This window comes from Gossypium hirsutum, chromosome A05 (assembly GCF_007990345.1).
Source record: "Gossypium hirsutum isolate 1008001.06 chromosome A05, Gossypium_hirsutum_v2.1, whole genome shotgun sequence".
NCBI lineage: Eukaryota > Viridiplantae > Streptophyta > Magnoliopsida > Malvales > Malvaceae > Gossypium > Gossypium hirsutum.
Genome location: NC_053428.1, coordinates 32,873,906 through 32,888,604, shown reverse-complemented (window position 1 = coordinate 32,888,604; position 14,699 = coordinate 32,873,906). Strand labels below are relative to the sequence as shown.

The following is a 14,699-nucleotide window of genomic DNA, read 5'->3' as shown; positions in this document are numbered from 1 at the left end:
GTAGACGGGCCTTCAATCTCTCCAAGCAACAAGCCAATCCGATTAGGCCAAATGACCTCATTGGAATTTGATGGATTGCACAAGTGTGCCATGGTTGCAGGCTCCCATGTGCAACCAATGACACATGCATATATTCAGAAAGTTTGTTGATAGAGAAACTAATGTCAAGTCATGTAAAGGATAGGTATTGAAGTTTACCTATTACATGAAGAAAATGGGTTGCATTGATTGATTGGTAGTGCACCATCAATAGTGTAAAAAATCTTGGTTTTGCTCATGGGCATCTTGGAAAGATAGCAATTTTTCATGTTTTCTTCAGTTAGTAGCTCCTTGATATAGTTTGTTTGAGAGAAAACGAATCTATTAGGTTGACTGAGAACCTCAACACTCAAAAAAGTAAGTCAATGAACTAAGGTCTTTAATTAAAAACCTTGTAGAAAGTGAAGACATAACATTGTTTATGAAAGACGGCTTATAGCCTATGATGATTGTAACAACCCTAACCCGTATCCATCGCTGGACTAGGGTTAAGAGGTATTACCGGATGCATCAGAACATTTTATGATCACTTCACATACATAATCTACACATTATAGCATCATAGTCAAACATCATCATAAAGTCCCTTTCTTAGGTCAATGAGACCTTAAACATGCTTTAGGAAGGGTTGGGACTAAACCGAACACATACAAAATTTTTCCAAAACTTAACAAATTTTTCAAAGTTACAGAGGTCACACGCCCGTGTGAACAGATCGTGTGCCTCACACGCATTAGACACACGTCTAGGCCATGGCAAAATAGGGCATACATACTGACTTATCCACATGTCTAGAGACATGCCCGTGTGCCTTGGACGTGGTCGAATTTGACTTGGGTCATACGACTAACCACACGCTCGTGTGCCTAGGCTGTGCTTGAGACTGACTTTAAATTGTAGGACTACCTCAGGGGACACACGGCTGTGTAACATGACCGTATGTCACACACGGCTGAGACACACGCCTGTGTCTCTGCCCGTGTGGACAAAATACTCTATTTGCAAATCCAATTTTCCACCCTTAATGGTCATCCCTACAAGTCCAAAATCAAAGCACAATTTCACCATAATTTGAACCAATTTCAATCCCAAAACATACATCATTCATGTCATATAATCACTAACCAATTTCATCTTTATTATCCAAACCAAACATACCAAAATCACATACCAACTCATTCATTCATACATGTCATTATCCCAATTTTTCACATTTATTCTCATATCAAAATCATACCATTTCCATAACTAATTCACATAACTAGCTTACCAAATTGAATGTTTTTCAATAGGCCATTTATGCACATCAACAAATACCATTTTTTATCACAACTTATATACCAAAAACCACACCAAATAACAACTTTAATCTAGTCATATCACATGGCATGATATACACTTCAAAAATCATATTCAAATACTTTTAGCCTATACATGTCGTACTTCAATATTCACATTTTCAAAAGGTACCAAAATATAGTTCGATAGTGTGGTGATGATCCTCGATGATCCTCAAGCTCCCGGTAGCTTCGATATCTACAAAACAATTGTAAGCACACACAAATTAAGCTTTCAAAAGCTTAGTAAACCATATACAAATAAACTTATCACATAATACATTTCTAAACCAATTCATTCATGTAGCTCATGGAAAAACACAATCACATAACCATATGTCTCATATAACTTATTTGATCATAATTCACTTACATATATCATATGTCCACAAATGTACATATACTTACTTTTCATTTTCAAACATGATATACATTTCAAACGTACCTGCATTGGATACACATTCACATAGTCAGTTGTTTCTCGGAGTGGCCGATGAACCGTTGATAACTTGAAAAGCTCGTACAATGCCAATGTCCTAGACGTGGTCTTACATGTAATCAAATATCGATGCCATTGTTCCAGATAGGGTCTTACACAAAATCAAATATGATACCAATGTCCCAGACATGGTCTTACACTTTAATTTCAAATCGATGCCAACGTCCTAGATGTGGTCTTACACGAAATCACATATCGGGATCCTATATCATGATACATGTATCCTAACTATTCTTATGGTTCGTACGGGACTTTTTGGACGTCGTCACATTATCAGAACTTTCTCGGATTTCTCATATTCAACTCAAATAACCATTAATCATTATTCAATAGCATATAAGCAATAATAATTCAATTCAAACACATTTATTTGTATATCGACTTACTTTGTACGGGAATGAACGAAAACAAATGTTTATTCAACTAATTTTGACTTTCCCCGATCTAATTCCGTTTTCTTTGGTTCTTGATCTATACACATTCAAATTTAAATCTTTTATTCAACAAATCATTCAATTCAATCCATATGCACATATTTAGGGTATTTTACAAATTAGCCCTTATTTTTTCACATTTTGACATTTTAGTCCCTAATTAACAAAATCACAAAATACACAAAATTTCCTTATACACATACTTGGAAGAATATTCATGTAATTCATATAAAGCCCATATATTTCATTTATTTTAAATTTTAGTCCTTCAAAATCTCATTTTCACAATTTAGCCCAAATTACTCAAATTCATAAAAAATTCAAATACAAAACATTTTAATCTAACATTTCTCTTTCATTTTTCATCAATTAACATCACAAAACTCACAATTTCATCAATGGCTCAACTCAAAATCTTCATCAAATTTTGAAATTAAGACATGAACTTAATAGAACACAAAACAACGATCACAAAAACGTAGAAATTATCAAAAATAGATCAAAAACCATACCTTAATCACAAATTTTCGTAGCCGAACCATAGGAACTCTTTTCTTTCTTTTTTTTTTCTTTTGTAATTTCGACAACAAGGATGAATGAATCATCCATTAGCATGTTTTATTTTATTATATTGCATATTAATTATCAAATACTAATTTTACCTTTTATTAAACCATATAAAAATCACTTAATGGATGGTAACCTTATCAATGGTCTAATTACAACATAAGGACCTCCCATTTACTAAACCATAACAATTAGGCACTTTAACAAATAGCAAGTCGCTTTTGCACTTTACGCGATTAGGTCATTTTTTCAAATTAAGCACACAAACAATCAAATTTTTGTACGAAACTTTCACACAGAATAATTCACATATTATAAGCACGGAAAATAATATTAAAATATTTTTTGACTTAGATTTATGATCTTGAAACTACTATTCCGACTAGGGTCTAAACCGGGTTGTTACAATGATGATGTGTCAACATAGACAAGTAGGTAGACTATTGCTTGAGGTTGAATGAATATTAATAGAGATAGGTCAGATTTGATTTCACAAAATCACGATTGTAGATAGTTGCGAGTTAAGCCAGTGGCGTATGTTTCGGTCATAAATAGCTTTGCATAACTTGCAAATATGATAAATGTGAGGTTAAGACATATATACCTTTTTTTCTAGCTGTCTTGCAAGAAGGCACTGTTGGCATTAAGTTTACGTAAAACCCAGTTGTGTTGAATAAACTACTGAATTGAATATTGCATGAAAATCCACTCTAGGTCACTGAGTGAACCCTTTTGCAACAAGACGAGCCTTAGATCAATTGATGAGTTCATCTATTTTTTTTCTTTTTTCTAAACAATCATTTTTACCGCACAATATTCTTCATAGGGCCATTAGAAACTAATCCCCAAGTTTAGTTCTGTTGCAATACATCAAACTCAACTTTCATTGCATTTTGTCACTTAAGTGTTTGTTGGCTTGGGCAAAAGCTTGAGTAGTGTTGTTTGGATGAAGAAGAGCCATGAGATAAAAAAAAATGTCTTGTGAATGTTATTTTGGGAATAGGTTATCATTCGATTTAATGGATTGGCTAGTTGGGTTTTGAGAGGTATTATTAGGGACATTGGTAGTGGATTGATTCTGTCATGGCATTCGACGAATAAATAATAAGGAACTGATTGAGTTTTTGATGTTGTGAAGCATGGATGGGTTGGATTCTGATGGGTGAGAGGTTTTGGTTCCAAGTAGCATGATTGTCAAGAGAGAATGTAGTAGGTGAAGAGGATGTACCTATGCAAGATTCATTGGAGCGTTGCTTAGGTGAGGTGGCATCGTTAAGTGACCTGTGAATGAGGAGGGGGTGTCTGTTATTGGTTTTAGGGTAAAAAGAGCATCATACATTACCAAATAATGAATGACATTCAAATAATTAAAATCGAAGTGCAAAGCATTCATACAACTACGTGCCCAACTTGCCAAATGATGTGCAACAGAATTAGCAATACGATTAACATATGAAAAAGAAATAGAAGTAAATGTACTAATAATGCTATATATCAGCCTCCAAAAGGTGCACACCAAAAAAATATAGGTTTGTGCTTTTCAAATGGAACTTGTTGATCACAGTCATGGAGTTGCCCTTGATCATGACATCAAAATAGCCTCCACCCTTGGCAAATTTGAGAGTCATAATGAATGTCCTCACCTTTACTAGGTTCACAGAATAAATGTCTCTAAGGGTGTTTGTTGTTGATTTTATGGAGATGGGACTTGAGATGCTTGAACTAAAACTAAACTAGGCAAGGGTAATTCAAGAGTTGGCATTGAAGGGGTAATATTTGTATTTGAGGAAGAATTAAACGTGGGCATATCCCATGTTAAGATTTTAAAGTTTTGTTTCATATGGACAAATATATTTTGAAAAGGGAAGACTGTTTCAAAAGAAATATACACCATTGGACAAATATGCTTTTCGAGGAAATTTGATCATAGCATTGATGGCAGTGACGAATGATAGAGAAACCCACAAAGACACATGGTTTAGACATGAGATCTAGTTTACTTATCAGCATATGTCTAAAGTCAAGGATAGCAAACTTCTTTAGCCGTGGTTATGAGTCGGGTCGGGCCTATGTAAGGTACCTAGATTAATTTTTTAAGTTCGAGTTTAATTTGACCTAAAATATGTGTTTATTTTTTTATCCAAATCTGACCTAATTTGAGAAAGGTAAACTCGAGCCCAGTCTGGACCTTCCATATTTAATTTTTTTAGATTAACTTTTATTTAAAAAGGATTTTTTTTTAAAAATATAATACACTAAATAAATTTAAAAAAGGCTAAAATAAAAATTTTCTAAGATATTAAAAATATTTATATTAAAAAACACTACCTTAAATATAATAAATATTTTATTATATTAAAAAACAAAAAAAATATAATAAATATTTTATTGTATTAAATATAATTTTTAAAATTTTATATTTTGGGTTGAGTTATTTAGTTGAGTAAATGTTTTTTAAGTTTTAGGTAAAGAGTTTAATTGTTATTGAGTTAGTGATTTAATATAAATATAAATATATAATTATTATTTAACATATATAATCAATATAATATTTTTTATAACATAATATATACAGGTCGAGCTCAGAAAAAAATCTTACCCAAAGTTCTGCCCATACGAAAAACAGAGCATTAAAATTTACATAGGCCCATTTTTTAAAATTTGTATTTTTATTTAAATCCTTTAATTTTATCGATAAATTTTTAAGTCTGAATGATTAATGACCTGTAATTAAGATTTTTGTTGACAGGCAAAAGACCATGAGGAAGGCTTCATGTAACAGAGTTCTAGCTATTTTCGCTATATGTCAATGACCACGTTGAGCAAAAGCTACTCTTTGAGGTGTATAGAAAGGTATTACAAAGTGCTTCATGTCTTGAGAGACAAGATTCAAATCAAGGCTTTTGTATTTTTCACCATCAGTGGAAAAAGAAAATATTTTTGTATTATAATGTTTTTCCATTAAAAATCTTTTACGTCATTTTGGGTGTTAAGAGTTTAAAACCAAACGTATTCTTAAAATTAGTCAACAAAAAATATAATAATATAATTCTCTATTAAGAATAAGATTGTAAAGACTCTATAAACAAACTAATAATTACTTAAAAAAGTTAAGTGATGAGCTTTATTGATTGAGCAAGAATTATAGAAATGCAATTTTTCCTTGGCTGAATAAGTCAGAGAGGATATATTTATAACATTAATATAGGGATGCCCAAGATAATGGTGTCATGTTGTATGGCTGGGGTGCTTTGGTGACTGAAAACAGTTGTGGAGATATAGTTCCTAAAAAGTTAGGCCAACCAAGGGGCTACTTTAGAACCATTGAGATGGTCAAAGAGATCATAATCATGCACCAACACTAAAAATTATAATTTTTACGTCGAGAATTTTATATTATCAATTAATTTTACGGGTAGTTGAAAAGCGGAGTTAAATTGTATAACTATAGTGTGGCTACTAGTGGTGTCGATATTGAAAACGAAAATATTGGTAGAAGCCATTTAGAAAGACTATGGGAGAGGTAATGGGGGTGAAGAAATAGGTCTAGCTCGTATGAGCGTTGATAGTTCTAATACCATGTAAACTCAAGAATAGGCAATAGAAAGTCGGTATGATTTTGTGAGGTGTGCCTCGCATTTATCAAATAGTTAAACACTTATCGAAGACAAACACAACTAATCCTATAATAAAAGTAATTTATTCAAACAAAAAATAACCAATTAAAAAGATTAACAAATAGAATTAAGAATCGAAGTGTTGTTGAACGTCAATACATATTACCTTGGTTTTACGTTCAGAGAGTGGGTTTTACATAATCAATATCCGGAACATATTTTTGCAGTAGCACACAAAATCAAGGCTTCGGTCATCAAAACATAACTACCTTGCCACCTTATAAGGGGTGAAGCTGCCCTACAAAGTGAACTTCCAATTAAATGCACATGGCTGAGGGGTGAACAAATTTTAGTTAGAACTGATCTATGTTGGAATTTGGCAGCCCTCAAAGTGGGGGTCTGTTTTTGTGGTTGATGATGTCGGAAAATGACTATTGAGTTAATGGTCCCATGACCATTGAAGATGTCTGTTTGAAGTGGGACTAAGAGAGACAATCCCTTGAGAAGGGCACTCTCATTGGCACCAAAGACAGCTACATTTGGATATAAATCCACATGACCTTTCTTTTTTGTGGATCTTATTTCAAGCTCTCTCTTATGGCTGCAGAGTTTTATGGTCACATATCTTAATCTTTACTGATATAAAGAGAAATAAGAGAGGGAAAATCTGAACCAAGCAAAGGGACCAATTTGTATAAAGATTAATTGAAGAAATCTTCGTCATTGTTCTAATTAAAAATCCAAATCTAGCTTTTTATTATTCCTCTTCCATTCGTCTCTGATAGCCAAAAAAAAAAAAACAATAAAAACGACAATGCCCCCATGCAGGATCGAACTACAGACCTTCAGTTTACAAGACTGACGCTCTACCACTGAGCTATAGGGGCTGTTGAGACTCCTTCCAAACATAATTTATTTCTACAATTTATAAACCTCAATAAGCTTTCTCCATCCGAGGTCCGTTTATATTATTATTGTTAGGTTAAAATATACCATAAATTCCTATACTCTTTACAAATTTTGAATTTAACCCCTCTGCTTTTCAGACTTTAAATTTTAGATGCAATTGCTAACATTGTTAAATTTATTGGTGTGATATTTTGAAATAATAAAAAAATATTTATTTAGTAGTTATGTAACTAAAAAAAATCGCTTTGTAATGAACTTGAATTTAACAAAATAATTTTAACAGTTTTAATAGTTAAATTTAAATTTTAAAATTTAAAATGTAAAAAAATTATATTCCTAAAAATAAAAGTATAAAAACTAAATTTTAAATTTATTATTATTTTCTTTTGGTATCGAAAGCCACAAAACTTGACTTTTTCATATAAATTTAGAATTAAATTAGAATTTTGTAAAAATGGTGGAAGTTTTTATCAAGAAAGAAGTAGAAATGGGGTTGGGATAAAGATTGTATAGAAATCAAATTTGAAATTAGTGTGTTGTCCACTACAAAACAGATCACAATTCTAATAGTTCCACTTTGAAATAGACAAAATTTTAAGATATGCTGAATAAAAACAGTAGCAGAAAGTATGATTTTTGATTCTTCAATCTTCCCTTTGTTTTGGTTTTTTTTTTCAAAAAAAGAAAATAAATTAGCATACAAAAGCATTAATCAACATCGTGTGGTTGATATCTCATATATAATATTACTTTATATCATTATATTTTGGATGTTTTCATTTATCTTATCAATTAAGTATGGGATTACCACTGAAATTGAAATGAAAAGGATGCCTGCATGAATATAAGGGCGAAGGGACCGTGAAGTCCGGAGCTTGCATGTGCTTCCTAACATGGTAGGCTCCACCCTATCTCTAATCAAACCAAATCTTTCTCTAAATAACCCTATTATTCTTATTATAATTCATCGAAGAACCAAGTAATCATTGTGAAAAACTACAAAATCTTGATGTTTAAAAATCATCACCTCCCCCCCCCCACGTACGCTGATGACAATCATCCATTAACGATGTGATTAATTGGATTTTGGAAGTCATATTAATATAATGTAGTGGTTAATGAATAATATAGTCGCTATCCATGTATAGATCGATGCGCATGTGTCGTTAACACTAAAATATATTGTTGTTTTCAGCAACGTATTTCCGATTAAGCTTAAGCAAAAGTTGACCTAACAAGCTGTTCATTGCAGTAAAAAAAAAAATGATGTTTTTAAATATAAGATGCTCAGCTTTCCCCGTTAAACAGCCAATTGCTTTGACAGAAAAAAGTTATTGATTTGATTCTACACACGTACACATATGAATATGTATATGCTTACAAAAACATCAGAAGGAAAAATACATTCACATGTCGTCCTTATGTTACTGATTTGAATGGTTGAAAGACATTGTTGACGTCCTTAATTCACCACAACCAGCATTTTTACATTGTGTTTGACAGCGAAATGGTTTAAAATGACTACTTGGTACCAAATAAAAGCTCAAAAAAGACCCCTCCCGCCCCCCCAAAAAAAAAAATCAAAGGCAATCGGATCGAGCCGAGGGATTGGCGGGATTTCAGGGAATTTAAGGAGAAAATTCCATGGAACTACACGTAAGGAAGGTCTAGTATTAAAGGAGAGCAGTTAAGAGATTAAGATAAAACCAAGTGGGTGGTCAGGGAAGGGTTGATACATCAAAATGCATGTGCAGGTGGGGGCCTAAGTCTTAACTGGAACATCTGCATGTGCAGGGTTTGATCGTTGTAAATGACTCCCGAATGTACGAAAATCTGTTTCTTGGTCTTGCTTTTCTCTCTTTAACATCACAATTGCTTTCTTGTCTCTTCTTTCTATTCAAGTCCACATCGAACCGCCCTTTTGTTTCCTATATAATCCCTTTCTTTCCAGCCCTTTTATGTCACAAACATCAACCACTAACATACCACACAACAGCCTTTTGATTAGCCTCTTTCTATTTGTCAAAAATGGCAACATCAGCAGTTTCTGCAACTTCTCTTCTGCTTTTCATCTTCGGTTTTTGCTTGCGAGGCGCCTTTGGTGATTATGGGGGAGGATGGCAAGGTGGCCATGCTACATTCTATGGGGGCGGTGATGCATCTGGCACAATGGGTAAGTTAACTTAAAAAAAGTAGTGTGGGGTAACGTGAAGTTAAAGCAACTTGCTGTTTCAAGTTCTTTTGTGTATCTTCCCTTATTGGACTTAGTCACTTTAAATGGTCTATAACTTATTAAAAGTTTACTTAATCTGAGAGTTTTCTATTTGCTGCTATTTCAGGAGGCGCTTGTGGATATGGTAACTTATATAGCCAAGGTTATGGGACCAACACTGCAGCACTTAGCACTGCTTTGTTCAACAATGGCCTCAGCTGTGGTTCTTGTTATGAAATGAGGTGTGATAGCGACCCCAAATGGTGCCTGCCTGGATCCATTACCGTCACTGCAACCAACTTCTGTCCCCCTAACTTGGCCTTGTCCAATGATAATGGTGGCTGGTGCAATCCTCCTCTACAGCACTTTGACTTGGCTGAGCCAGCCTTCTTGCAAATTGCTCAGTACCGGGCTGGAATCGTCCCCATTTCATTCAGAAGGTAAAACTTACAAAACCCTTCACTAGTTATGTACTAAAACAATGATTTGAGCTCTCGCCTGAATAACAAATTCATGTTGGTCTAAACAGAGTCCCCTGTATGAAGAAAGGAGGAATCAGGTTTACAATCAATGGTCACTCTTACTTCAACTTGGTCCTCACTACAAATGTTGGTGGTGCTGGAGATGTTCATTCAGTATCAATCAAAGGTTCCAAAACAGGATGGCAATCAATGTCGAGGAACTGGGGCCAAAACTGGCAGAGCAACTCTTACCTCAACGGTCAAAGTCTTTCATTCCAAGTCACCACAAGCGATGGAAGGACTGTGACCAGCTACAACGTGGCACCGGGAAATTGGCAGTTTGGACAAACATTTGAGGGCGGTCAGTTCTAGAGTTTCAGGACAGTAAAGGGTCTTTAAATGGAAGCTTGTATATGTAATAGCCATTGTTTGAGATAGGGGAAGGTATAAGAAGGAGAGTTAGGGTAAAGGAGAGGCTCAGCCGGCCCCATATGGCTGTCAATTGCTGAGGTGATTTATTGGCACCCGCTAGGCCTATACAGATATCTTTACTTGATTGATGATGATCAAGGATATTTTCATCTGTTTGGCTTTTGTTTAATTCATCATAGCCATGCCATGAAATGAATCAAAATATATATTTAAAAGATTTCTTTACTTAATTCTAAAGTTGCCTTAATGTTAGTTTATATGTATGATTTTGATCACAGATCCCAGTTTGGTGGTTGCTTTTGGCAGCCTATCTCAATAGAAACTACAAAGAAACTTCAAAATGGTCAAGCTACCTGATACAAGAAGCCAATGTTTTTAACTACAAAGAAAACTTATTTTGTAACAGATTTTGTTGGGACATCAATTTTGCATAGACCATTCTCACAAAGTATTCAGAACGGCAAATTTATTATACTTAAACATAGAGCTTCATTTGTCCATAACTTGCATATTGCTAACTTATTAGCGCAATATATCAGTATGAAGATTCAGTAGCATCCCAATCCTGATGAAAATTATGGTGCATCCAAAACCATAGAAGAAAACTGACTGACATAAGCAAGTAGGCCGAGATATAATCCTTTTTAAAATTTATTTACTAAAAGTATAGACAAACAAATGTACAAACTCTATGCAGACTATGAGTAATGCGGAAACTAGCAATAACAGGTCGGTAGAAATCTCGAACCATCTTTATCTATCCACTATAATATAGAAGAATCATTCACCAGACATTGCAGTTCAACTGATGGTGAAACGTGTACCTAATATTGTTAGTGTGTGTAACGACTTGATTTCCAATGGTGTCAATAAATACAGTTTCGGAACCTCGTTTCCGAAAACTGAGTCCATAAGGATGAAATATAGAGATTAAGGAAGTTATCATGAAAATATGTTGAAACTCGTTTAAGAAATTTAACCGAGAAAATAGTTAATTAAAGCTTAGAGACTAAATTGTAAAAATCCAATCACTATTGAGTTTTAAATTAGAAAATGCTTGAGGACCTAGATAACAATTATCTAAAGGACCAAACATGATTTACTATCGAGGTAAACTCATATTATCATATGAATTAATTCGTATTGAATGATGTTGAATATTGAGAATTGACTGAATTGAATGAAGTAGAAAATAGCATGATATAATTGTACATGATATGTGATATGAATATGGAATGAATCATGTTATGTGATATTGAACATATATATATTGATGATGAATTGAAAAGAAATTATGATATTGAATATGAATTGATTATAAAATGAAATTGGATCATTGGTACCTTATTAATTGTTCGGGAAGAGTCGGATATAGTTGACATGCCATAGGATTAGATTGTGTATCGGTTATATTTCAGTTATATACCAATGAACGTTGGACGCAACTTATATAATTCGGATTTCAATGAGACACTAGGTGTCAAATTAGTATGATGGTTGGATGATCCGTATATCCGCTTGAGTTCAAATTAGGTTAATAGAGATTATAAAATTTGAACCCATTAAATGATATTGAATTGAGGTGATAATGTGAAATAGTATCATATGTATACAGATGTGAAATGTGATTATGGATTGCATGTGAAAGATCATGCGAATCAGTTATAAACGAGCCCTAGGGGTTGAATCGAATATTAATGAGTCAATAAACTCAAGAAAGAGAATTGAATCGTAAGTTGAAAGATCAAATGACATTGATTGAAAATGAGGATTGAGTATCGCATTGTTAAATGCATATGTGCTTGAAACTTAAATGAGATTGGTTGTATCCATGTCAACATAAGGCACAGTATTGAATATTTCAATTGGTTATTGAATAAGCTAGTATATGAGATTGATATTTGAATAAAGAACATGTCAATTGATATAAATAAATCTTAGCATATATTGATTGAATCATGCTTATCTTATAACTTGAATCATGAAAATACCACTGAGTTTTATCGCTCAATGTACTGTTTGTTCATTCTATGCGAAGGTATCAGTGGATCTCGAGGTCTTGAGAGGTGAAGCAGTATTCGAATCATAGATTCTCGACTCAATAATGTTTGTATAGTTATTTATGTTTCAATAGATGACATGTACCTAGATTTTAACCGTTTAAGATTGTAAATGGTCAATAGAATGTTTTGATTAGGGAATGATAAATAGAGGTTGACATATGAATTGTTATAACATGTATATATATGTATAAAGTTTTAAAAGTTTAGAAATGTGTAATTGAACATCATCATGGGATGAAATATTTTGTATGTTGAGTCATTAAACCATCGTGTAGCATATTTTGACAGTTATAAAATATAATAGTTGACGAAATATGTCTTCAATGTCGCAACACCAACATAAGGATGTTATGACACCAATCTCTAACATCGCAACGTTCCCTATTTGAAGTCGCAACGTCAATTTATTACTTTCCAAGTCAGGACGCTGAGCCTCTGTTGGTGATGTCGGAACATGGGTCCACCATGGTCGCGATGCCAACTTGGAAAGTTTTGAAAACTTTGCATTCTAGTCCTTATTCGACTTGGGTTACCTGAAGAGCTTTAGTAAGCTCGTATAAGATTCGATTATGATTTTAAAACATACGGCGAATGCATATTGTACTTAATAGCATAGGTAAATGGTTTAATTGAATGGTAATTGATCGTAATTGCTTCAATAACGAATGTGATACTCGATAGCTTGGGCCCAACGATCGACTCGAGTATGAGGTGTTACATTTAGCGGGGATAAAAATAAACTTATGAAAAAAATTTAAAGAAGGCTTCAAGGCGTGTATTAATGCCATTTTCTTTCTATTCACCCCCACCTATATTATGGTGTGTGAAAAAAGTTACTGGCAAATGAATTTCGAGGATATAATGAAACCTAATGACTATCTATGTTTTACATTGATGGAAATAGTTCATTAAGCACTAAGCAGAGTATAGAAAGAATATCAGTTTCTATAAAGAACTATTGCAATAATTCTTCATAGAACAATCTAGGAATATGAAATATTGTGAGAGAATAAAAAGAAACTTTATTTTTATGTTTTTTGAGTGTGTCATACAAATGAAAGTTCACTCTTATTTATAGGAGGTCTCATGTCTCTTCATAGGGACATAACTACCCAAATGGGTAGTCATATTGTTCAATAGGTATTTACTTGAATAATTATAACTATTTGTTAATAATTAAGTCATGTAACTTTTGAATTTAAGAAACATAACTCATCACTATAAATAGTGCAACTTTTGATTAATAATCAAATTACATAACTTTTGGTTTGTAACACCTCAATTTTTGGGGTTAGAAGTTTTGAGGTTTTAAGAAAGGGTCAGTGAGTAGGTTAAACTACTGTGTTTACTTTGACATTCTAATGTTAAAATGAGCATGCTAGTTTGGTGGTTGGATATGTGTTAGTTTACCTTTGGGTTTTGAGTTCGAATCCTCATGTATGGTTTGATGAAGTAGTTTTATTTTAGATTTATTTTTTTAAGTTTTAAATTATTTATTTATTATTTTATCAAAAGTCTTTTTCCCATTCTTTTCCTCCCTCTTCATTTTTTTTCTTCTTTCGTTCTTTCTCTGCTTCCTTTTTCTTTTGTTTCCCTAATTTCTAGATTTTCTTTTTTGCTTTGTTTCTGTGGGTTGTTTTCGTCTCATTGGAGATAGCGTGGTTTTCTATTCTCGTATCAACCAGAATTGAGTAGAAGTTTTTCAAAAGGATAGTTGAGGCGTCGGTCATTTGTTGTGCATTGGAAGCGCTTATCAAGTGTGTTGTAACAACCCATTTTTAGTGAAATCGGAACAGTGGTTTCAGGACCACAAATCCGAGCTAGAAAGAAAATTTATTTTAATATTATTGCATGGCCTACTTTGTGATAGGAATGTCATATGAAAATTCTGATAAGAAAATTTTACCGATTATGTGTTTACTTAGGGAAAGGACCAAATTGCATAAAATACAAAAGTTGAATTCTAGTAGCTATAAGTATCAAATAGCTATGGAATTCAAAACTTGAGGTCCTTATATGGTAATTAGACGATTAAAGAAAAGTTAGAAGATATTTTTGATGAATCATCCATGGAAAATTAGAAAAAAGGCAAAGACTAAATTGGAAAGTGAAAAAAAATTAATGGATGA

The 14,699-nt window shown here is 33.2% G+C and overlaps 1 protein-coding gene and 1 non-coding gene across 2 annotated transcripts; one reads left to right on the top strand and one right to left on the bottom strand.

The window, feature by feature from the left end:
• Positions 1-7,308: 7,308 nt before the first annotated feature.
• On the bottom strand, positions 7,309-7,380 carry TRNAT-UGU (transfer RNA threonine (anticodon UGU)). Its single transcript has one exon. It is a non-coding gene; the product is annotated as a tRNA-Thr (tRNA).
• Positions 7,381-9,120: 1,740 nt separating this feature from the next.
• On the top strand, positions 9,121-10,737 carry LOC107904450 (expansin-A8). The gene is made up of 3 exons (XM_016830839.2): positions 9,121-9,575; positions 9,742-10,054; positions 10,144-10,737. The coding sequence occupies exons 1-3, from the start codon at positions 9,431-9,433 to the stop codon at positions 10,445-10,447; spliced, it is 762 nt and encodes a 253-aa protein (XP_016686328.1). The 5' UTR covers positions 9,121-9,430; the 3' UTR covers positions 10,448-10,737.
• Positions 10,738-14,699: the final 3,962 nt, after the last annotated feature.

Bases quoted from the DNA above. Each gene is read 5' to 3' on its own strand.
- LOC107904450 (XM_016830839.2), top strand. From the start codon at position 9,431: ATGGCAACATCAGCAGTTTCTGCAACTTCTCTTCTGCTTTTCATCTTC. The intron at 9,576-9,741 runs GTAAGTTAACTT...CTGCTATTTCAG, and splicing joins TGATGCATCTGGCACAATGG to GAGGCGCTTGTGGATATGGT. The intron at 10,055-10,143 runs GTAAAACTTACA...TGGTCTAAACAG, and splicing joins GTCCCCATTTCATTCAGAAG to AGTCCCCTGTATGAAGAAAG.